General features: G+C 36.7%; 1 protein-coding gene across 1 annotated transcript; it reads right to left on the reverse strand.

Annotated features, from left to right (window-relative positions):
• Nucleotides 1-25,617, reverse strand: COG2 (component of oligomeric golgi complex 2). Its single transcript, XM_057384628.1, has 18 exons — nucleotides 25,498-25,617; nucleotides 24,775-24,936; nucleotides 23,986-24,051; nucleotides 23,254-23,334; nucleotides 22,544-22,647; nucleotides 21,197-21,305; nucleotides 19,287-19,466; nucleotides 18,174-18,298; nucleotides 16,690-16,816; nucleotides 12,737-12,876; nucleotides 9,627-9,688; nucleotides 8,206-8,357; nucleotides 6,756-6,956; nucleotides 5,882-5,954; nucleotides 5,029-5,171; nucleotides 4,368-4,507; nucleotides 2,013-2,193; nucleotides 1-434 (listed from the first exon to the last, which is right to left on the reverse strand). The coding sequence occupies exons 1-18, from the start codon at nucleotides 25,564-25,566 to the stop codon at nucleotides 333-335; spliced, it is 2,217 nt and encodes a 738-aa protein (XP_057240611.1). The 5' UTR covers nucleotides 25,567-25,617; the 3' UTR covers nucleotides 1-332.
• Nucleotides 25,618-25,646: the final 29 nt, after the last annotated feature.

The following is a 25,646-nucleotide window of genomic DNA, read 5'->3' on the forward strand; positions in this document are numbered from 1 at the left end:
TTAGGAAGACAATTTATTACATACTATTTTCAACATATAACTTCCCTCTTGTATGTTTGAAGGTGTACAACAAAAATAAGAAAAACGTTTTCTTCTACTTGTATTCTATAGTAGAAAGTTTAGAACTTTGATTGCTTTCCATATAATGGATAACTATAAATTCTCCRTCTTTTGGTGAAACAAGTTTATTGAGGCAGAAGATACACTGATTTGCTTGAGATACATTAGGAAGCACTTAATTGCTATTTATTTGGTAAAACAAASAAGAGTTAAATTCTCTCTCTTTCTTTTAGGGACATTGTTTATCTTCAATCACATGCTTACAAAAACATCTAGGTTGGTTCCGCTGTTGCTTGATCCTTGGCAGTTAGAACCAGCTCTGTAAGGGCTGAAAAGCTTTTTATACTGCTTGTTTCCAGTCCCATCTTTTGTATCTAAAAAGATATAGAAAACCCATTACTTTTCTTTCAAACATCAAAAACTCGCTAATTATTATACCTAAAATATTTAGTAAAGCTTATCTTTTGTCCTGCATTGACGTGCACCAAAAAACACAACTGCATATATTGCAAACCATACAAAATTTGCATCCAACTTTGCTCAGTTAAATCTCCGCAGTTAAAGTAGAGTCTTGCAGGGAAMTATTTCACCATCTTGTAGGCAACTTGTAAGTAAAGCCAGCTGGAAGTTTTCCAGTGAAGCAGTCAGAAAAAGAAACTTGGCTGTAGTTGGTTTTAATGCACTGATTTCAACTGATTTTTTTTTTCAAACTCCAAATGAGTTTTCTGGGCAAAACTCTAAAGATTAACATGAACACATCAAAGAACAGCCAACAGCATAATGATGAAAGCATTTCAATAGCCTGGAAGAGCATATGGTTCTAGCCTTGAACTTCCTGGGAGACAAAAACAACTCTACAACTACAGAGGTTGCTGCAAGTAATTTCTTAGCCAGGAAATCTATTGCTCTGACAATTAGAAAAATATAGCCATGAAAAAACAAAGAATGCAATGATGCAGAAAAATCTGAATCTAACTAAAACCATAATGAAGTGATTCTGAAAAGGTGTTTGCTGCTGGAACTCTTTGTAATAGTCACAGGTACCAAAACATCTCCTAAATGATTATTAATAATCCGTCCCAGTTCAGCTTAAATTCATACTGTGGTGATGGAATAAAAGAAAAGCTCAACCCCAGGCAAAAACTGACAAATAATAGCTTTTGTTAGTAATTTCCATAGTTCCACCAAAATCTTCTTTGTGATAAGTCTTGTATCTGAGAAAACCATCTGCTCATACACAAGCAGACTTAATCTACCTGTTAAAATGCATCAACAGCATCTGCTCATAAACAAGACTGATGACAACTCCTTGAAAACTAATGATATGGACTCTCAGTTGGAAGCGTGTTTAGATCTAGGTATGATTTTCAGAAACAAGGAGTACAAAACAGTAGGCTTATACAATTTAATGTAGCTACTGCATACATTTCCTGGAATATTTGCTTATGTTTTGATATTTAAGGTTTCATATTTGGCACTGAAAAACACTAAAATCAGACTAACATCCTCACMGTTCTTGGGAACAGACTCTGACCATGCAGAAAATCAAGGCCAGAAACATTCCGACAGAAGGCAAACAAAAGCAGGGTCATAACGAAGTTTCTATCAGACCTAAGTCAGGTCCCTGCCCTCTGATCTGTCCACACAGTGCTTTTTCTTAGTGCTTCCAAGCACTAAGCAGTATTTGAATTTTGAGTAGCAAGAAATACAAGCTTTGCATTTTGTGTAAGAAAGGATAGGAAACCGTGCGTTGCTAAAACTGATATCTACACTCRTGAGGGTCTCAAATCACCTCCTTCCTACAAATGTGAAAACATAAAGCAAAAACTTAAATTCCAAACCCACACCAACAAAGCTTTCAAGTCCAAAATCTGAGTCAAGGTTCCCCTTCCTCTTCCATCTCCCTTCCAAAACTATTAACAATAATAAAAAACTTGCTTCTCAGAACTTACTTGTTCTCCAAAATATTCAACATCTAGGGCCAGCTGCAGTCGGATTTTGTTATCATCACTCATGCCCCCATTTGTACCAACAGGGTTTGAAGTTGCAGTTCTTCTGGCTTGCTTCAACCTTTTTAGGCTCTCTTCCATTTTCTTAACAGAACTGAGCACATCAGATATAGTTTCATAATACCTAAATTAAGGAAGATTAATGAGAAAGAAAAAGATTCCACTTTTACAAAAAAGCCTATTTCATACACAGAAGTACATCACTGGCCCTGAGAAAGCTGCTGGACAATGCCAGAAGGAATGGCTTCCCTTGCAGAGAAGCTACTTATTATTACCAATTAATGAGTATTCCCATTGTTAAAGGTTAATCTGAATATTACTATTCAGTCTTGAAGCCTCTTTCTCACCACAGCATTTCTGACCTGTTCAAGATGTTTGTACTCAATAGCGACCAAGGAATGCAATTGCTCTATTTTAAACAGTCAAAATCAGCCCCTATTTACAATCAGTTGAATACTGAGTAAAACTGCTTTTACAAACAGGACAAGAATAACAGCCTGACAGACCAAAACTCATATATTTTAAAGCAAGCTGTAAAAGTCTATATGACAGCATGCATGTGCATACCCGTCAGAAATGCCTATTTCTTAAATGAAGAAACTGATTTAAACAGAAGCCTCTGGAAGCTGGCAGGAAAGTCAGAARAACACTAATCATAAACTAGAAATTATATAGATAAAATAAAACACCATTTCCCCCACAGTGSAATGCACATTAAAGAAAGCATAGAATTAAACAAAGTACACATATCTACTACTCAATGAATGTTCAGAAAGTCTTATGGACTGAAATCCCATGCCTAAGTGGAAAGGGCATATCACACAGATTAACAGATGCTCAAGAGCTCAGGACACTGAGTGCAGAATAAGAAGAGAAAACAGAACAACAAGAGGAAATTTAAAAATCCATAAGAGAAGTGATCAGACTGAGCTATGTTCTGTAATTTGCTAAAATGCCTAACTTTTAATGAGCTTCTCTATGAGAACCATTACTATAAGAATTAAAAACGTTGTAAGAATGTTCCTGATGATTACTTTTAAACAAGAAGGCAAGAGAAAGCAGACAAATCTTTTTAAAGGATAATTAGATAGGGATGGCTAAAGAAAAAGTGCTTTCTAGTGCCATAGAAACTTGTTTCACGATAACATTCTATGAAAAGCAAAAGTATTCCAATAAAAGTCAATTGTATTCTCTTTTCGTATCTTGGTATTTCCTAGTCCCACACACTTGTGATTAATTCCTACTTCTGCTGTACTCCCAAGTCCTTCTGCCATTTAAGCAAGTCCCCAGTGGTTTTTAACTAGTTAATGCCCTTTTCTGTTTTTTTCATTTGGATGCAAGAATGTATTGTCACAGCAGGAAATTAATGGTAATTAATTTGCATCTGTACTYTCAGTAAAGAAACTACAATATTCTATTGTAGAAAATTCTATTTAAGAAATTCAGTTTCTTTGACTTGTCTCTTGTCAGTGATGATAAGATATTTTAAAACAAACTGATAAAAATAGTAGCAACACACCATGAAAACCGAATTAAACAGAAAATTCTAAGGAATTAAGAAAAGAACCTGCCAGTCTTACCAGTGTTTAACCACTGCCACCGTGTTTAACCTAGAACTAAATTCAGTTTTAGTAATGTTAACTTGTAAAGTGAAAAATTGCTTTTTAGGGGAGAAAATGCTCTGCTTGGGTCCAAAGACTTTGCAGCTACTTTACTGAAGCTTTAAAAGCAAGGCTAACCAGACACAGAGATGTAGAGACAACAATTCACTGTAAGATATTTTTGCTCAATAAAATTGACATTACAGAAATCTTTTCAATTCTTCAGCAATGTTACTTAACAGATGCTGTGGGTTAACAAGAAACTTACTTTTATGCACTAACAATTGATTACATACGTCAAAAAGATCAAAGGACAGTAGCACTCAAGTTTCTTGAAAATCCAACCACTGTTCATTGGAAATAAGAAGAGGTTAAAGTTCTGAAACAAAATGCAAATTTTTTGTTCACTGTTGCATTCCCAGAGCTAACCGATTTTTCAAATGCCCTATCCACCATGTCAGGGTTTGCAAAAGATCTGAGCAGAAGTCACATCTTTGGATTCCCTGCCTGGCTTTTCATCTGCTGAATACACAATACCAGAGCAAATCTGAAGAAATACATCCCACCAAAAGAGTGCTATATTTTAATTTTCTGTATAGTTGAGTTAATTCATGGTGTTTTGGCTTTTTCCTGTGCCTATTCAATGAACACCCGAGTTTTTAATTAAGGCAAACAAGGTTCTGTATAGTTCTCTTACTTTTGCGTGCTTTCAGAGAGAGCACCTTCCAACCACAGATGAATCATGGGCTGCTTCAAGGTATCTCTGTAGTCATTCTGCAGTCGGAAGAAGGGCTTAAGAGCACTGTCAACATAAGGTGAAGCTTTAGTTGGCACCTCCTGGTTGATGACAGGGAGAAAAGTTGGGGAAGAAAGAATCAGTCATTTAGGTACTGAAAGTACCAACTCCCAATTCTAGCAAATATAAAAAATGCTAAGCCTGTACCTAAGCAAAGAGATACATATTCCATTTAGCACTAGTCAATGAAGAGATCATTATACATAGGAAAGATTTCATCACAAAATTATTCAGTAGTGTTATACAGCATGATATAATATCGAACAAGGTTCAAAATAACCAAAGCTTTTTGAGATGCATATGTCAGCCGTTCCTATTACCAGGGTATGATCCTGAATGAGCCTTCTGCTCATGCTGATTTYAGAGACAGCTGAGCAGACTCAGTGCCCAAAATGGACTATTATAACTTTCTTAAAATATCTACTGCTTTGAATTATACTTCACTAAGTTGAAGACATTGTCATGGGTTCTGTCAAGCAGATATGGACAGGCCTGAAGAACTCATAACAATCTCAGAACAAGCCATTCTGAATTTTTTTTTTCACTTGCAAGCAGCACTGACCTTGTTGGTTCTCCTATATAATCTTGGAACTTCCAGTGCACTCTTCAGATATGCAAAAGAGGACTCACTGAGATCCTGGATAATCCTGTTATTCAAGGTAGGCACACAGGCTGATARAGAAGTCTTTGAATCTTCCAGGGCTCCTATTAAAGTAAAAATGCTGAAGTTTAAGCTGAGCTACCCTGCACAATCACAACACAAATTATTTGAATTATTTGAATCCCCTCATCCTCCCAATCTCACTATCTGGCAAATACAGAAAATGCTTACCAAATAAATACACACCAGCCATTTATAAAACATTGCCAGGAATAGCAACTATTCCTCAGCCAGAAACACTGATGGAGGGAAGCAAGAAAAAGTGAAGTAACACTCTCCAGGTTCAAAGTTTTTTCCATTACCAATGAAGCAAGGGGCTTGAATCAAAAGGCTCTTACCTTCCAAGGAAACTGTGGCTGTGAAATTATCTCCAAATTCCCTATAGAATGACTGGAATATACTGAATTCAAAGTCGTGATTGGCAACAGACCATCTACTGAGTAGGAGATGTGCACAAGCTCCTACCTCTCTAATAGACTTGGACATCTACCAYGAATTCTGACTTAGAGATGTAAGTCAAATTCAGGATGCAGAACTTCCAGCTATGCTTGCAGACAGGGACTAGYTCACTCATGCAGCTACATGCCTAGCTTTAATTATTAAATTAAAATCAAACTCCATATTTCACATAAAGAATGATCAGATAAAAAAAAACCAAGCAAATGAACCAAAGAAACAAACCCAAAAAACAAACCAACCCAGTGGGTTGGCAGTGGGGATTTGGGAGAAAGGGAAAGGAGCCTCTCAGCTTTACCTTCAATGCAAGATATATTCTTGAAGCCAATCATTTCAAGCTTTGGTTTAATCATGTCTAAGATGTCAGGAATCTGAAAAAAATAAGCCAAAACACCCCAAAACCAAGAGATATAGTCATGTTATAAACATTTTAATTACTTTTCCTACATCCTGCAAGTTTAAAGTGCATCAAAAGACACCTTCAATTTCTATAGTTTCACTGCATTTCTGGGAAATCAGTAAYAGAAGTGTACAATATGCACAGGAATTTAGAACTACACACAAAATCCTCTACCTTACTATTGTACTCAGAGGAAAAAATATAGAATTAACAAAATCCACCAGCAATTTACAACTTCACAAAYTACAGAAATTTCAGACTTACTGAAGAGAAATACACATGATTCAAACCTACTAGAAGAAAATTAACGCCACATATCTGTCCTCAAGATTCTGGATCATTAACTATGTATAATCATGATGATAAAACCTCTTCCAACCTCCAAGACTAAAACCAGCAAATATTTAAAAGAGAAGATGATATGAAAGATTAATGTTGCACCACACTCCAAGCTGCAGCAGGGACTTTAAGAGAAAATATAAGATTGGCAGASTGACACAACACACCAAAAAATTGTAGAAACATATTATTTTAGGGGCTAAGTCAAGCAACCACTGATAAAACAGAATTTAAATACCTGAAGTGCTTTCCCTGTAACCTGCCATTCCAAATAAGCACAGAGCAGGTCAYGTATTTCAGGTATCAGACACCCCAAGTTTTAGCACTTAACACTGAAAAATAATTATGGTATATTATTTTAAACAATTTAATGCCCTCACAAGATGCCAAAAACGTCAGTTTACTCTTTCTGAGTAAAGTCTAAAGCACAAACCTTATCCTGGAGTTTGTCCAGATCTGCTGCAACATATATCAGCTGAGTACTAGATATAGAAGATAATGGCAGACTTTCTGGAGAAGACCCATTCCCTTGGTCCTCACTGGGGTTGAGGCCTAAAGAAGGTTCCTTTCTACCAGCTGGCAAAAGTTTTTTGCTTTCCTTTGAATTCTCACTGGAAATGGGCCTTGCAGAAACCTGAAATATCAAATTGAAGTGAGAACCCTTAGCAATAGTGAAGGCAGTTAAAGTCGAACAAACTGAAAGAGTATATAAAGGATTTGTAAGCCTTGGCATTAGAATGTTATACTTTCAAAGGATATTACCATTCCTAAATCACGTAAAAAATAAACACAAAAAAAATTCGAGTGCATTTCAAAGTTGGATGATTTGGAACAAATTTTTCACTATAGTTAGTAAAGGGCAGGCCAGTCCAGCTGCTAAACAACTCCCTTCTCTCACCTCCTCAAGCTTTCTGCTGTCAGGCAAGTGTTTTCCTTGGCTACTTTGTTTTAACTCTGGTACTTACTGGTACTTTTCATGAGTAATTTAGCTGAGAAAACTAAGTCACTGATTTGCAAAAGAAATTATAAATGGAGCTCCTACTGCTGTCTTCAACTACTTAAGGGGCATGTAAAGAGAAGATGGCATCAGATTCTTCCTTGAGGGACAATGACAGAGTAAGAGGCAATGGATATGTACAGTGGCAAGGTAAATTCTGATGGAATAGGAGGAAAAGGGCCCCTAAGAAGGAGTGCAATCACTGCCTTTGGATATACTCAAAATTCAATTTCAAGAGGCTCTGCACAACCTCTTCTAAGCTGGTCCTGTTTTGAGCAGGAATTGGGACCAGATGACTTCCAGAAATCTCTTCAAATCCCAATTATTGTATCCTACTGCCTCTCTATGACACAAGAAACAGAAGCTCACTTGTATAGCTGGAAGCAGGCAGTACAAGAGCAAAGCCCCATTTCTCTGCTCTGCAGCAATGATCATCGATGCTGAGTCAGTTGTCTACGAAATTTTGGGTTTTACATTCTCAACACTAAACGACTGATTCAGATGATATTATTCCTTCTTACTTACAGGGTTATTTTYCACCTGATTCTGTTTCACAACTTCATGCACTCTATCAACAACACACAAACAGAAGAAAACTAAGATTTTGGATTCTTGTTTCAGTGGCAGAGGCAACATTAAGCAGCATGAAGTACAGGCATTGGCAACCATCAGACAGTAACACTGCAACAGTACTGATATTTGTGACTAATCACATATTTTGCACTGACACTTTTTATAAATCAAACTCACGAACTGGTTGAAGACTAAAAACTATAAAGTTCACCAAAAAATTATTAAAAAGAGGTCACATGCTTTGTTTCAAAAAGTCCCTTTCTTATGATGGACATACCCCATCACTAGCCCCTTAAGCAGGCTGCTCTCTTACCTCACTGATGAACACAGAGTAGCGTGCCAAGAGCTGCAGGCTGAGTTTCCACAAGCGGTGCGCTAACAGCGGTAAGAACATCTGATCTGACCAGCACTTCAGAAGAATTGTCCAGACCATGTGAGTGGCCAAGAGACAGAATGAGCTCCCAGCTAGAAATGATTGGACAACAAAGGTTAAGGCCCTAAGCACATTTTCCAAAGATGTAACATCAGTGTAAGTGCATTACCCACGATTAAAAAAAGCAAAGCCTTCCAAAAAGATACAATCACAAACACAGAAATGTATTAAGCATTGCCTGAAACAAACTTCTAAAATACTACCCCTTCAACCCTTTAGATTTCAAATTCCACTAAGTCTTGCTGTAGCTGTGAAGGCAAAAGCAATAAATGAGAATTTGCCTGCAATAGAGGCAGAAACAGCTTGGCCAAGTAATCCACTTCAGGAAATAACATTTCCAAAATAATTTTTGGCAGTATTTTGAAGAAGTTACATTAGATATGCCTGCCAGCCATAACACAGAACTTCCTTAGCACTAAACTATTGCTCTTCTTCCAGTTATGTGAAATATTTGYTATAAATATTTATTTTAAACACTGTACAAAAATCCATATTTAAACAAAATACTTTGAAATCTGTTCACACAGTAGCATTTTAGAGAATACAATTAGAAAGAAAGGGAATGTGTCTGCAGGTTCCAGGTCTACCCCTTTAAGTGGTAAGATTCATGTATTTTGTCTCCATTAGGATTTTTTTCTCCTTGTTTTCTTCAGAGGGCATGGGTGTATACACACATATAGACATTTACGTGGCTCTTATCTACCTTCTTCCTAAGTATTTACTCTGTTAGCTGACATTAGTTTTTCCAATTACAACATTCTTCTAATGCAGATACCAGTTTATACCCTTCCACTCTAATTCTTCCTGTGCATACCTCCTCTTCATAAATCAGTATATGTTTTCAAAGCAGGCACCAACACTACAAACAGCAGCAAGCCTAAACACTGCCATTGTCATGATGCCATTGTCAGAGCCACTGTCACCTCTATGCATTACTACAACAATTAAGAAAAATATGCTCCAATAACATGGCATAGCCTTCTGGTTGTCACTTAGAGGATGTCAAATGCAAACTTAACTCCTTCTTGCATTGAGRGGATGGTTCCATAAGTATGTTAATGACTGTTGCTAAAGAGGTTGTTTTTTGTAAGCAAAGTGATCACTGAACAGAACCTTCACACTGCCATCTCTGTACCWATGTTTCATACTGTTTGATCCATTAATCAGATATCAGAAAACTCATGTGAACCATGGGATGCATGTTGCTGAATAATCAAAAGATAGAATGATCACTGCTACTTATACAACTAATTCCTTTACAATAAGTATTACAGTAAGTATTTTTTGCAAAAAAAAGTTACCTGGTGCTTCCTCTAGTGTATCTGAAAGTGCTTCTTCTAAGGCCCCTGCTATTTCTCTGAACCTGAGAGAAAGAAAAGTTTTGAATACTTCAATTCAACAGTTCATAAAATCAATGCCTAAACATCTTTCAATGTTTACTTTAGTATTATTTCAGTGTGCTATCAATGCACATTCACAGATTTTAAATGTGGGATTATTTTTGCCCAACTTAAATTGGAATATAAACCACACCAGTATTCAAACACTTGAAAGAGAACCTTTGACATTTTACAGGCACATACAAAGTTTATACTTTGGGAAATTATTAAAGTCATGGTTGCAAACATCATCAAAATGATTGTTCACAGTGTGACAAGTTCCTCAGTTTTTCTAGAAGGGAAGTTTTTTTGTTTTGTTACTGTTTTTAAACTAAAAGCAAATAAATGGACTCGTACTTGCTTTAACCCTCAGATATGTGATACTGGAGTTCCAGCTTTCTACATGTTTTTTAATGAGCAGCAGCTAAGGTTCTGCAAACAATTCTGTACCTAATAAAAATCAATAGTTCCTCACAGGACACCTGTTTTTTAAAAATTCCCCTTTTAAAAAATACCCTCTTTTAAAGGAGAAAAGAAAAACAAAACAAATGAAAATCATATCTCCAAAAATTTTTAGGTATAACAAAGTTACTATTAAAACCTCTGATATTTTTCCATACTTCCATCATTTTAAGCTCCCATACAGCAAGTTCTATTGTGATTGGTTTCCTTTTTTTTTTCTTTCATGTGCATCATAATAACTCCAAGTCTTTCTATCAAACTTACTAATTACAAACCTGTAGGGCCTTTCTTAAAGTCTCGTAACTTTGGTCTCCAGATTAGAACAGGGGCCACCTAGCTTTTCTTGCTCAAACTCCTAATGGACTAAGATGAATGTTTAGCAATGAAATGTGCTTGTGAAATGGCTTCAAAACCCCATTTCTGCCTATGCACTGCTTCCAACAACAGAGCAGTGTCTTTTAAGTCTTATGGTGAAAAAGATTAGAGAACAGAATAAGATTTTTAACCATGACATAATTTTTGCTGAATACTTCTTACATAGGAAGTAATTTCCCCATATGGGGTTCACTATGGTTCCACAATCAGTTGTACTGACATAACTGAAAGAATGAAACACAGGAAAGAGTTACTGGGGCTGTTTGCACTAGCACTGCTACAGAAGAAATGCCTGAACATCCATCTGTTCTTCAAACCATCATTTCTAAGGGCTTTAGTAATGGCTGATTTTTTCTGGGTAATTTCTGTAATTGGACRGAGAAAAAACCCAACAATCTTAACTATAAATGCCATAGAATGAGATCAACAGTTCAAAAAGCTTCCCTGATATGTATAATTAATATGTTGCATTATTTTCACAGTTACACACTAAAGAATTCATGGGCACCTCTAAAGTTAGGAGATTATTCCAATATAAAGAGATGATACAGGTAAAGATTAAACAGCTGCTGTTATCCAACAATTTCTCAAAATAAACAGTACACTATTTAGACTTACAGTAATCTTGGATTAAAGGAAACTATTTTTTAAAATTGTTTCAATCAGTCAGAGCTCAGAATACCTAAYGGGAAACATTTTTGAAGAGAAATAATATGCTGAAGCTCCATTTCAATTTTATGAGCAAGATTATCGAAGTTTGATCAACTGGTCTCCTAACAGAAAAGTTGCACTTGAAACAAAATGGGCAGATACAGTGACCAATTAATGATAGGTATCTGTTAAAAGGTTTATAATGGCTACAGTTGCACAGACACTTTTAGACTGTGCACCACTATGTAGTGAATACTCCTGCCCTTTCCCTTGGGCCAGCATGAGTATTAGTACAGTTAAKTGGTTTGGGTAACTTGACTGGAGTTGAACATCAGTCTTTTTTTTTGTCCTGAGTAACAGATCCTTATCAGTTCACTACACAGCTGCAGGAACAGATGTGCAAGCAAAAAAAACAAAACAGGGTATCAGATGCTGTCACTACTGTTTGACAAAACACCATGAACCACCAAAGCACTAAGACCCATCTCCCAGCCCCAGGCTCTTGCCACTCATATTAACTCTACCACTCGTAACATTCCTGGATAGAATTTTTCAGCAGAAGTGTAGATTTACCCTGGATTAAAGAAACTGTATAAATGTGACTATGGTAGTGTTATTGCCAAGTACAGAACTGTGCAATAAAAAAGGCCACTGAAGTGACCCAGGTTAAAAATAACTATCCATTTCCCTTCCCTCTCTTTTGGAAATTCTCCTTTATTTTTTTAAGGGGCTCTCAGAAGGATTTGGACAAAGAGAGAACACACATGGCACACTTGGGTAACACCCATTCATCAATGGTTCTATTCCTTGCCTGAAGGGTTGCTCTCCAGCCCTACCATCAGACACGTAGACTATACTTTCTAAAAATAGTTTGACGTTCTATTTTGTTCATTAAAATTCTAACATTACTAGAATTAAAGCAGGGCTTTCTTGGGTCTCTCTGTTCTTTTCTAGCTGCAAGGTCTGTAAAAGGTAATATTACAGGTATGTCAGACCTGCTAGTAAAGTAACTTAGAAGTTATTACTTAGCTCCTCATGAATAAGGAGTAGTAGGACAATCTTTGGGAAGGCAATGCTACAAGACCCAGCACTTCAAAGAGTACATCCAGTGAGACAAAAAGAATGTCAGAAACATGACTAGATCTCGAAAAGCTGCAAGTTCTCAAGTGCTTTAATTCTATTTGTCTAAGAAAGATTTCTTTCCTCAAAGTAAGYAGCTTAGTTTCAGGGACACTGGAGAAAAAGCATTTGAAACCAGAATTCAAGACTTATTTAGATCTGTTCCTGAAAGTCTTACCTGTAGCATACCAAATCTGGTGTAACAACACAGTACATATTGAAGAGCAGTTAGGTTTTTTTGCTAAATTGTTGAAAGATATATAAAACAGTTACTTGAGTTAGTAATTAAGTTCTTAGTTTATTTCTACTATGATTTGTGGACAAGTGAAACTTTGAATAATGAGAAGATGTGATCTTAAGCCAGGTCATCTTGCTGTGACTAACCTCTACTTTTGAAAGAGTGAACAAAAAAAATGCATGCTAACCTTATTTGAAAATATACAGGCAAATTCCATTTGTTATTAAAGCTGTGGTAAGAGGGATGAGCTCTTAACCGTTTCACGCTGGCCTGGGAGCCACACTGTCGTTCAAATTTCCGTACGAAATCCATACTGGTGGTGTACTTCTGCAGGAAGAGAAGGAGCATTCTAATCACACACAGGCTCCCAGCAAACAAGGAAGGCCACCATCCATTCAGCAGAACTCTTGTATCATGCCACAACCAAACCTGAGGTACAGAATGGGCTGACGCTGCCCCATACACCCCATATCACCTAATCATGCAAAGCTAAAAGCCCGGACTGCAGTGAAACAAAGCCAATTAACTCATAGGTGCTACTCTAAGGTAACAAAAGCCAGCACAGGACATTTCTAAAAAGCACAGAACTGTCCAAGCACACTAAACAAGCAGAACTGATCAGAGATTCATCAGTGTTTCTGAGATCAGTCACTAGAGTGATGCTGCACAGTACTAACAGAGTCAAATGCAGCATTTAAAGGTACACAACAGAAATAATCAGGAGTAAAAGTACTCAGAAGTACACATAGTCAAACACACATGAGAATGGAAGCACAATATTTTTGTTACACAAGACCTGTATTGTAAGATTTACTAGACCTGTTGCCCTACAAATGTTTTGCAAATACCAAATATTTGCAGAAGAACTTCAAGCAATTTCAGATAAACTAGCTTCATCCAATGTATGCTTCTAATAAGATGTCTACAAATAGGATTAAGTTGGTTGCAAGCAAATTAAAATTACATTAATCCCCAAACACACTGTGGATTTGGTCTCAACAGTATGAGAACGCTTAAAATAATGAAATAATAAATCATGCACATAGCAGAAAGCCAAACACTTGAAAGAAAATCAGAAGGAAAACAACACAAAAAAAGTTATTTCATACAAAATAGACATTGCTAATAGACCACAAAGCTTATGTAAATAAATTTAAAATCAAAATACAGCTGCAGTTAAAACTACTTCTATGGAATGAAAATCAATTTGGTTCCTGTGCAAGTTTCTTCCATTAAAAAAATAGGAAAAAGACATAAAATCTATCATACATTCTCATAAAGCCTCTACTGAATTAATGGAATAAGCCTGACAATCTCTCAGTGCTTCTGACTTCACTGCAGGATTAGGTTAAATCCACAATCCAGAGCACTAKGGGAGTGATGTGATTTTGCCTTTTAGGAAGCAGTAAAACGTTATCAGGAGAAGCCCCTGCGTTGTTGCCAAGATGGTCTGCTCTCAAAAACTCTCCAACAAAGAGGAATGTTTGTCATGAGCAAAGTACATGAACTGACACAGACATGCTTTTGTATTGTGTATTTCAGTAAGTTCATAACTTTCTATTAAAGGTATAATTACAGAACATTTTTCTGGCGTCATGGAAGTTTCAGTGTGTCAAGATAGTATTCAGAAAAATGCACACAAAAGCTTCTAGGTAACTACTTTTCCCTTAACATGGCTGTATTTATAACACAATGGGCCTATAAAAGGTATGTGGGTTACACTCATGCAGAATGACAGATTAGTTCTCTTCCAGGCCTCTCAGATAATAAACCTAGGCAAGAAAAGGCAAACAAGCTGTTAATGCTCTGCTACCATAAGTGTAAGTCAGAGATACAAACCAAACACGTTGTAAASACCAAACATTTTCAAAATAGAAGGCACCTCAAGAGACATTTCTCTTAGAATTGATACATTATATCCAGAAGAAGGAACTAACTGCAAGATTGGYTCCTATTTCAGCTCCTAGGATTAAATTGTTGACTGCAGTTATTWAAGACAAGTTAAATTGGGAACCAAAATGGTGCAATTCTCAGAGAAATCTAAACTTAATCTCAAATGAAGGTTTAGGGATAAAAGAAGTATTCTTTTCAAATGCCCACAAATCTACATATCTGATTCAGAAATAAGAGCACACCAACCTGAAACAATTTTTAAAAAACCCACTTTGCACAAATACTTATTTTAACATACATAATGTTGCCAGATTGATTTTTGAAGGATTTAAAACAAATGTTTCTATCCCTCTCCTCTACATTTAAAAACCTCTTAACAGATAATACTGCATATTCAAACTTTTCAGCATTAAACCTGTACATAGATACATATGCAAACAAACACGAAGAAACCTTTTCTGCATGTCTACCAATCTAAAAAGCAGAGATGAAAGATTACTGTCTGAAATCTGTGTAGCATTACTTGGCTCATCATCAGTGCAGAAACAATTTTAAAGGGCTTTTCCCTCCTCTTAATTCCGAACTATTAGTCTTTAGATAGGTATAACAGCATTTTTACACTTGGCATTTCAACTTCATATGGATTGTAAAGTAAAATATTTTAATGATTTTAGTGACTCTGATTCACTTAAGTAATCAAAAGCAGTCTGGAAAGTATTTTAGACTTACTACGTGATTTACTTGGAAGTCATGGGTGGGTGTTGGGTTTTTATGGGGTTTTTTGGTATTGTTGGATGCTTTTTAAATAAACTTAATTTTTTAATAATTTTTTAATGGCCTTTGTCRGCCAATATCAGGGTAACATAAGACAGCCTTTTAAGCAAACCCAGCTTTTCTGAAGATAAAATACGTTCCTGTGTACACCACGAAGCAGGTGTACAGAACAGCACAGAACAGCAAAAGCACAACAAGGCTCACAATACTCTGCAGTATGCAGGGTGGAAAGCAGAATGACTGAAACTTTATGGTAAACTAAGTATTCTAATGAAGGACGGGGAGCACGCTATGATGTCATTTGCATGGCACTACCACAGCTTTCTTCAATGTCCATATAATTTTCTTCTTATTCAGAGACAGTGCTGCAAACACTCACAGTCATGCCTACCTGCCTTCAATTGTTCAACTTATCTGTACAAAAGAAATCTTAAATTCCAAGAAAATAATGTGTTTAGTAAAAGCAGTTTTGCAGGAACACATGAAGAATCATATGCCTTATAAATCTCCACCAGGCAAGTCAGCATTTCCCTAAGTCATCTGTCCTGATAAGCCTACAATGCCTTCCTTCAGAAAATTTATCACTGCCTCCCATCTCTATCTTGAAAATCAAATGTTTCACACTTAATCATAAGTCAAATTCCCAGAGCAAAAAAAATTCAGATTTTTCAGTAATCATCGTTAAATAMAAGCAGGCACCACACAAGGAAAAGCAGAAAGCTTGTATTTTCTACTTGTGATATACTGTAAAGTACTGCCAGTGCCAATTTCATATTAAACCAAGAAATCTATTACACCATAAGTAAAAGATAATCTTTGAGAGACAGAGCAGCACTGCCAATAAAGAAAATACAAGAGTGAGAGGTACTTTAAATTCATTATTTTAGTGCAAGCTTACACTATTTACTGAAAGCTTGTGATACCAGAGAATCACTACTTTAACAATACTACAGGTATTCTAAATCTGATGGTACTGCCTCCAAGTATTCTGCTTTTTAGCTGACTTGTGTTTATAATCACAACATAATCTGCAGTACCAAAAGAGGCCAAAAGCTAAAACAAGCAAGCGAAACAAAGCATTTTTTCACTCTTCTCGTAGTAAAGAACAAGTTGCAACCCCGATGTTTAATTAACATGACAGCCCTTGCTATACAGAAGTCCTAAACTTAAGTGAACACTGGAATCATCCATTCCTACCTTCAATTACATTGCAATTCTACTCCCTAATTGAACAATCATTCATCAGACTAAATGGCATCTAATAACTTCTGTATGAGCTTTCCTAACAAACTTGAAGGGAGAATTAAATCCTATGAAAACTAAACCAAGTGGTTTGAGATAACCCCTGTTCCAAGCCATGCAACAACATTAATTCAGACAAAAGCAGCAGAGAGAAAAAAAGTTAGAGAACACGACTTTCAATTCTCATGTGAGTCACAGAAATCCAAAATGGAAAAAATGAAAATTAATTACCTCATGAAACACATCAGGGTTTCCAGGGTTAAACAGTGATGGCAATTTCTCTTCCAAACCGTGTACTATTTCTGGCCACACTGAATTCACTAAGAAATCATATCCAGGAACAATATCTGCTTTTTCACTGAAAAAAAAATTCAATTATTCCATAGTTATATTTTACCACCAGGCTTCTATTCGGAGGCAGGAATAACTAAAAAACACACACACTGCACTGGACAAAATGCAATGAAATTCTGTTACATATTTACGTTGATTCCCTTAAACTGTTCTTCCTTTGAGGACTCCTTATCTGAATCCACAGTTTAATCAAATCCAAGGTATTTTATTGCATCCCTTTCAAATTTATCCGTTATATATTTTGCAAGYGTACTTGCAAATTGGAAACTTAGTATGTTTCAGCTGAGAACTCCTATTATTATTATTAGTATAATTCAAGTTTTAATAGCTCCACACTTCCAAGAACTACCAAGAAGGAATAATGTAACAAATGTAATGGAAAGAAAAACTTTTTTCTACTTGTTACGAACTGTATTTATACTAATACTATTTATACTGTGTATTTATACTAATACTATTTATACTGTGTATTTCTAATAATGTATTTATACTGTGTTTGAAACAAAAGACTAAAAGCTACCTGGATTATGAAAATTTATAAATTGAGAGCAGAAGAGATAAAAGCATTCAATTCCAATTTACTACACCACCGTACAAAGTAGAAACATTCCATTATTAAGAAGAACTATTAAAAGTTGCTGAGGGATTAAAAGAATTGAAATGTTAGTAAAACTTAGGAGACATAAGAAGCTCAGCAATGGATGACTAATTAGCAAAGTAATTCTGCAGTCCCTAGGGGCAAYATCCATAGTTCTGCTAATTACAGCAGTCTACTATATTAACCATTCTGCAAACAATTGAGCAAATGGATACAATTGAGGAGACCTGAATTATTTAAGCTTGAAAACAGGCAATTTAATTGCATAAGGAATTAAGCATTTTTKGAGAAAACAGTGGAAGCACAAATCAATTAAACCTGTAGTTTCAGTACATGCAATAAATCAGTCAAACCACTGAGGATCATCCTCACTTTCCTGATGTGCACTAGCAACTCAGCAACTTCTGAACCTGTATTTTAATAGCTTTATTATGCTCTTCCCCTTGGATGATGTGTACAGTCATATTGAACAGGTTCAAAAAACCAAGTTATCTGACACATTGTCTTATGCACAGGACTCACTTCTACTACTGAAACACAGGATTGTCTTTGCTTCCTCTGAGGGTCTGAGCCRCAGGACCACGAAAGTTTCATTGTTTTGTTTTGAAAAACACAGACATGAGATAGAACTCAAACTAGACTATGAATCCTCAGGAAAGGCCAGATAAGTCATTAGTGCATGAAAGCTGATAATGCAAAGCATTTCAAAAGCATATATTTGTTGCAACTTTGGTGCAGCTGAGAGACAGCCCAAGGTATTTACCTGGAAATTGCTCCCCCTGTTACCTCACGCAGGAGACGGCAATGATGAGGAACAAACTCCAGCAGCCTATTGTACATAGCCTGGAGGCCATTGGGGTGGGACTGCACATACTGCTCCACAACCACCTGCCAGAAACAGTTCAATATTAAATGCCAGAAAAGTGAATATAAAATATGCTGTAATGCAAGACTCACAAAACTCTCAACATTATAACCTCAAATATTGTGATAGCCAGTGTATTACATTTTTGAATTATAGTTTCCAAGTATAAGTTGCTAGCTTGAATTATTACTTCCTTTAAACAGCACTTTAACTGCCAAGATAGGTCCCAACAATGGGAACGAGCTCCTTACTTTTACATGTTAGCCACTGTGTCTGACTCCCAAGCCACTGCTGCATCACTATTGCCTGAAGTGGTCTGTCAAGTTAAACAGGCAACTGGTAAAAGTTAATCAAACCTCAGAATACAGTAAAAGCTCCTAAATGTAGAGGTGGTTGGTCAAATACCAAAATAAAGGCAAGCCAAAGCAAAGAATCTTCTATGACATTGCTGAGCCTTTAATGCAGCTAGCAAAACTGTTTGTCTGGACAGCATCTCATATCCAGTGAAAAGGGATAATCTCTGCCATAAAGAGAAGGAAGAAAGCAGAAAGAGATATCTTGTTTCTTGGTATTCTTCCATGTGTCTGAACACATTTGCCTCTTGCTACATAAACTAGTGGAATGGTGCAGAAGTGGTGAAAGAACAGACCCTGAGAAAATCGAGGGGAAAATGACATTCCACACTATAGCAGTTGTTACAGCACCTAGCAGGCGTCCAAAGGAAACTTGTCGTAAAGGGGAGAGGTTTGGTTTTTTGATTCTTTAGTCCAAGAAAAATGTAGGTAAAAAAATAATCCCAACTGGATATAACCTGAAATTGCTGACAGGCAGGTAAGAGAATGCCTCCATCCTTTTTCTCTTAAAGAGCAACAAACGAATTGACATTTTGTTGGGGCTCAGTTCTCCTGCTCTCTCCACAAAGATATTTTCAAGCTGCTAATACAAGCTGRAGGTTAACAGGAAAAATAAGCATGTTTGAAAAACAATAGGAAATTTTTTACTTTATCTTACCTCATCTACATAAGGTTTTACAAGCACTTGACCAACTAATGCCTCTGCATCTCGTGTTTTGTCAATCGTTGCGTAAGTGCGTAGACAGTGGCGTATTATGTCCACATTTGAGGTCTGAAGGCCTTCCAAGAGCAGTCCTTCCAAAGACTGCTGCAACATAGCTGTTATTCCAGCTATACGCTACAAAGAGAAACAAATAAACCAAAATAAACCAAAAGCAAAGTCATCATTGCTGAAGCAAATTTATCCAGAAATACCTAACTTATCTTACTATTCTTACTTGAAAGGTACAAAAGTTTCAATAACTGCCAGTGTTGAATAACAAACAATAACATAAACTTAATGGGTTACTGATGCTATATGAGACAGGAATTATTATAATAAGACTAAAGGCAATTATTTTCTTCTATATGTTGTAAGTTATGTGGCAACTTGTCTCAGGTCTGCTTTATCCTGAGGAAGCAGTCAATAATTGTTCCTTGTTCAATTGAACCAGTATGTGACAATAAACAAAAGATTCACAATACGTGACCAARGATAACAATGGTGGCATTTATCCCTCATTGTCAGAGACTAAAAAGACAGTGTGTACCCAGCAGTACTTGTCAAATTACTCCAAACCAATGACACTGAGTGACACTAGCAAAAACCAAAGCAATTAGATTCCTTCTGGCTTCTGCCAAACAGCTTCTTCAGTCAACATATATTCTCCTTTTTGCGAACCATTTTTTCTGATCTCCCACTAAATCTTTTCTACTAGATCCAACTTATTGCTACACTACATGCAGATACACTCCTGGCCCAAGATGATCCCTACAACTCTGTACTTGAAGAGAAACTCAGCAACACACATTAAGGTAGTCAGAGCTGAACTATGAATTTAACCAAATTTCTTCTCTTTTTACATGCTTAAATCCATCCTAAAATGATTCACAGAATGTAGTGATACACGAACTGATGCACTGATGCACTGAACATGCAAAATCAGGAATCCAACTGCTGACTAGTCATGAAAGCTACATTCTGACAACCCTTAGCAACAACAGGTACATAACAAGTTCTGGCAAACAGCATTAAGGAAGCTACATGACAAATGCTCTTTCACCACCATGTACACTACTTCACTGCTCCTGCTCACTCCTGAGTATCCAAGTGTGATACTCAGTGGCCAGAAGAGCCTTGTAAATCATCCATGTAGCAACACGATTCCAAAGACGTCTGGAGCCAAAACAAGTTTATACTGCAAATGGCAGAGGTACAAAGAAAAAATACTGGAACTATGAACTATCTCACTAGCCTGAAACCCCTTAAGGATGACACCTTCATGCTAATTAGCTTAAAGCATTACCCCATCTCCATACTCATAATTTTCTTTAAGCATGAGTTTTCGTATGTTCCCTCTCTCCACTGAACTAACAGAAGAAAAAAATCCCACTAAAACATCAACTAATCTTTTACAGTAGGTAGTTATTACAAACAGTATACTGGGAGATTAGTAATGACCAAAGTAATTTCATGAAAAGACAAACTTAAATATACTCAAGCCAGCCACTGTGTAGGCACATTCCATTTATATTCTGGTCTGTACACTGCAGCTAACAAAACCAACATAAATCTCTAGAATGAGGCCTCAATATCAGTAAGCAGATGAATGGCAAGATACATTAGGCTGACAAAAAAGTCTGTTGTATTTCCTACATTTATTCTCAGTAATTTATCCAAAAGAAGTGAGCAAACAGGGTGTAAATCCTCAGAAAAAGCAATAGTTCTAGTCAATTGATAAAAATKACCTCACAAAACCCATTTTTCTCCATAAATTAATTCAATAAAACTCTGGAAACAGGCATTTGTCTTCCARTTATACTGGTTTTGCTTGACTGTGCAAGTGCTAAGTGTCATGCAATACTTACTGGTCTCACTTTGTCCAAAAGGGGCATTCCCTTGCTTTGTACTGCATGAAATTGTAGTTGATTAAATTCTGTGGCAATTCTCTCTAAAACTTGTCCAGTTATAAGTGGACTAGAAGAGAGATAATACAAAATGAGAATACAGTTAGATCCTTTCAAAACAACTCACTTTCCTCTGTAATAGATACAGCTCTCCCTCAGTTTCTGTAGTTTAATCTAAATATTTTGAATTCTCATAGGTCCTACGATAATTAYTGCAATCACACAATAATGATTTGGAGCACACTACATTACTAGTGCTGTTTTGCAGGTCTAACATGAAGTGAGTGAAGCAGACGCCGAGAGGAACATAAGCTTTTGCCTCAGCAGTAGCACTTCATATTATATAGATAGCAGTTTCAATATCACATGAAAAGTCAGTCTAAAGAGAACTCAGAAACTGCATTAGGTGACTTTCACCATCCAGATTGGTTTCTTACTTACTCTGTCATACAGTAAAACTAATGACAGTTATCTCTACAGAAAAAGTCCTGCCCTTCTCAAGTCCACACAATCCCAGKAATGAGTCAAATTATCAGCTGTTTGAATATAATCTTGATGGCAAACTTAATTCTGCAACGTGCATCACCCTGACTTAAAATATCTGCTTTYGTCTCTCTAAGTACCCATCTACTTTTTGGTACATCTCCCCCCCACTACYATGTAATCCAGAACATTGAACTGAAGAAACAATCTCACACTGTGTATTCCCTCCAGCTCATATCATACTTGTGTCCTAGTCAAGCATTTCAAGCGTGTGACTGGTACATGAGTTCCAAAATTGGCTGAAAGAGTCCTCCATTTCTCAGCAAAGGCAGAGGAAGAAGTCTGACTAGAATTTATYGCAAACCTTCCTTGTATCACAAGTGTTAAGTTTGCCTTGCCTGTCTTCATCTATTCTTGCAGCAGTCCTTCCACTTATGCATAAGCAGGGAAAACAAGGAAAGCTTTTTTGTTTCACTTACAAATGGTATTGGAATAAACTGTACYGTAGAGAGTATTTCAGACATGACAGGATTAGTAACTTCCAATAAAAAAATAAAATAAAATAATTGCACACCAACTTCAAAAAGCTTGCTTACTGAAAGCACCATGAGTATTTTGGAACTTTAGAGTCTGAGTTACAMGTTCTATGAGTGACTGGCTTGCAGAAGACTAAAACCAAGAAAATACTAAAGTTACAGTCGTTTATTCCACCAGTTACATTTCTAAAGATATGTCCTAATGCTTGTAAATTCACCTTCAACAACAGCAATAAATTAAGTTAGTCCCATCAATTACAAACAAAATTGAAGATTATGTATTTTTTACCTGTTTCCCTCTAATGAGGATAATTCTTTAGTGCCTTGGGAATGTAGAATCTTCTCAATTTTCTCAACAGACTGAATTACATGAATAAGTCGCAGGACACACATCTGCAAGTAAAGAAATATTTTTTGTGTTTAACCCCAATCCCAATTGACATCACCTAAAGAAAACACTTCAGATGATTTCTTAGTTCTTTGCTTTTTTTCTGGTATAAGTTTTCTCGCTTTAACACTTGAGACGTCTCAGTTGAAGTATTGCTCACATAAGTCCATAAAACACCACAAATAAATGTTTGTCGCAGATGAAGAACAGATGTTCTTATCCCTGATTTCTTTCAAAGTTAAGAACAAAGACGAATGTGAGTGTTATCTCCCATCCATAAAAATTAAACAACTGTACTTCAATTCCAGTAATATTAAGTAAGTTTATATAATACTACAGTCAGAAACAAGAGTAACTATAACTAAAAAAAATCCAACTGAATCAAACATGCTTTGGGCAACTACAATAAAACACAGGTTTATGATCAACTAGACACCATAGTATAAGAAGTCTGTCAACTAAAATGTCAACATATTTTACAAGTACAAAATCCTGCACAGTGTGCACCTAGACATCCTACAACTTCTTAAATTTCATTTTCTCTGGGTTGATGGCAAAACCAAAGTCATCCTAAGGATGATCTTTTCATGGTAATAATTTATCTAGGGTACCTTTTTTCTTCTAATATCTTCTTGTTTAGTCATCCGGTCATCTACTGCTTGAATTCCTTCACTGACACATGACTTAAGACTCTGTGGGAGAAAATGTCAGTATGTAAAGCTTGCTTCCCATTTAAGGTTTGGAGAAAACCTAAAAAAATAATCTAAACTTAAGACACAGATAAATTAGAATATAGGACTAATAAAAGCTATAGTACATCAGCTATACTCTAAGTGAAAAAGCCGTAAATTCATCAAAATAACTGAAAATAGAACTTGCTCCTTAGGTATTGCCACTGCAAATAAAATTATTTCCACCATAAGTGTTCTTTTAGAGAGAACAAATGACCTTTGCTAAAAAATAGGCAATAAACCCACCATGTTTTTATGTCTTGCAACTGCAGATATAAATCAGTTTTAAATAGTATTTTTCATATAATAAGGATTTCTCTATGCTAACTGACCCTGTTTTCTGTTTTAGACACGTAGGGTGTGATATTCTGAAGGAATAGAATAATATTTAAGGAATTCTTCATCTCTTGGTTGAAATGCACTATAGGAAACATACATTTACTGCAACTACAACTGCTTGAAAACACAATCCTTTGCCTACTAACAGAGTCATCAATTTTCAAAGAGAAGTTTATTATAACAAATATTAACTTGAGTAAAAGACATTCTGTGCATGATATGAAAGCAAGCTGAAGTTTACCAAGCTGTCTACAATGATTGTTTTCCACATACCATAACTTCCTCCCTCAACTGTCCCAAGGGTACTGAAAGCTGATTGAGAGCCTTGTCCATGCCAACCTACAGAAATTAGCACAAACACATTTATGACTTTTTTGGTAAGTTCATATGTGAATTACTGACAAAGCCTATCATTTTACAGACACTAAAAGAGAAATAAGAAATCAAATATTCCTTTATCTTTCCCAGTTTTAAATTCAATGCAAAAATACGTTATCTCAAATACAGGCATAAAGCTATGAGACTGCTTTCACACAAAGTCAGAAGATAACCAGAATTTCCACCTATGGAAATTTTTCCTCTCAGAAGTATGTTAAGTCTCAGTCTTTGAACCTGTGTAATTGAAAAGTTAAAATTTTCAGACAAGAAGTTGTGGGTTTTTTAAAGATATTTTGATCATAYAAAAAGTCTAAGGATACCTAAAAGAATCCTTCAGAACAGCTTTACTTGTATCGTTGCTATTTTATTTTAATAATTTATTTCCTCCAATTTAAAAGGTGCTGACAGTTTGAAATGACGTTTGTCCTGAGKCTAACTCCCTAAGGAATCATCTTTTCAAGACAGAATGCATACATCTAAGACATTTACTGCAGGCCAAGAGCAATTCTGTACAGCAGTGAAATTGTACAGGAATGGTCTCTCAGTGCAAGGATGAGAGACTAGTTCAAGATGCCTTAAATCTAAAAATGCCAAAATAAAAGCTATGTACYTTTCATATGAAAAATAAAAATCCCATTGAACGACATTAAGCCCAAACTACACAGCACAACTAGTAACACTTACTAGATTTGTTGAAAGATTAACAAAATCTGCATAGTCCTTATTTATGAGTTCTACCATAGCAGTTTTAAGGAGTTTGTAATAGAGCTCCAGATCCTCTCTGAGCTCTTCCAACTGCACACGTTTCCTGCAGTCTGACACAAAATGATCAACATCAAAATCCGCCTGAAAATGAAACAAGAAAGAGGGAAGGATGTAAGTAAACAGTTACACAAGGAACACACCTAAAATAAAGTCCTCCATATGCCARTGAGTTGACCAAACTAAATCTCTAGGGGACAAAAAGCTTCTTAATCCATTTGTTTTCAATGTTCCAAAGTCTCGGTCTTTAGGCTCAAAAGCACAGACTGTCATGCGGCTGAGTAACTAGAGACCAGCTCTCCAAAATACAGGAGCCTTAAAAAAACCCCAAACAAGCCACGACACAACAACCAAAAGTTGAAATTCAGTACTGAGAACTACTCTAAGCTCTCCAAGCAGTAAGGCCTTTCGGTCCCGYCAGTCTCAGAGCCCAGCCCTGCCTGGACACGGCCGCATCCGGGATCCCCCTGTCAGTGACACCCTGGGCGTTTCCCGCAGCCCCGAGCCGAGGGAAGGGCCGTGGAGGAACTATAAAACCAGGACCGAGGCTCCGGGCCCCTCTCCCCGCAGTGAGCCCCGCCACCCCCATCCGCAGGAGGCCCCTCGCCTCTCCACAACGCTCCAGCCTCGGCGGCCCCCGCCCACCTTCATGAACTCGTCCTTGTCGAAGCACAGGTTCTCGGGGCCCCGCGGCAGACTCATCTTGGCCTCCATGGCGGGTCCGGCGCCCCGCGGCAGCCGCACCGCCCCCTCTGCCAGCGCGGCCCCGCCCCCTCGGCCAGCGCGGCCCCGCC

The sequence above is a fragment of the Malurus melanocephalus genome, unplaced genomic scaffold (assembly GCF_030028575.1).
Source record: "Malurus melanocephalus ecotype Western Australia unplaced genomic scaffold, MMel_1.1 scaffold_724, whole genome shotgun sequence".
NCBI classification, from domain to species: domain Eukaryota; kingdom Metazoa; phylum Chordata; class Aves; order Passeriformes; family Maluridae; genus Malurus; species Malurus melanocephalus.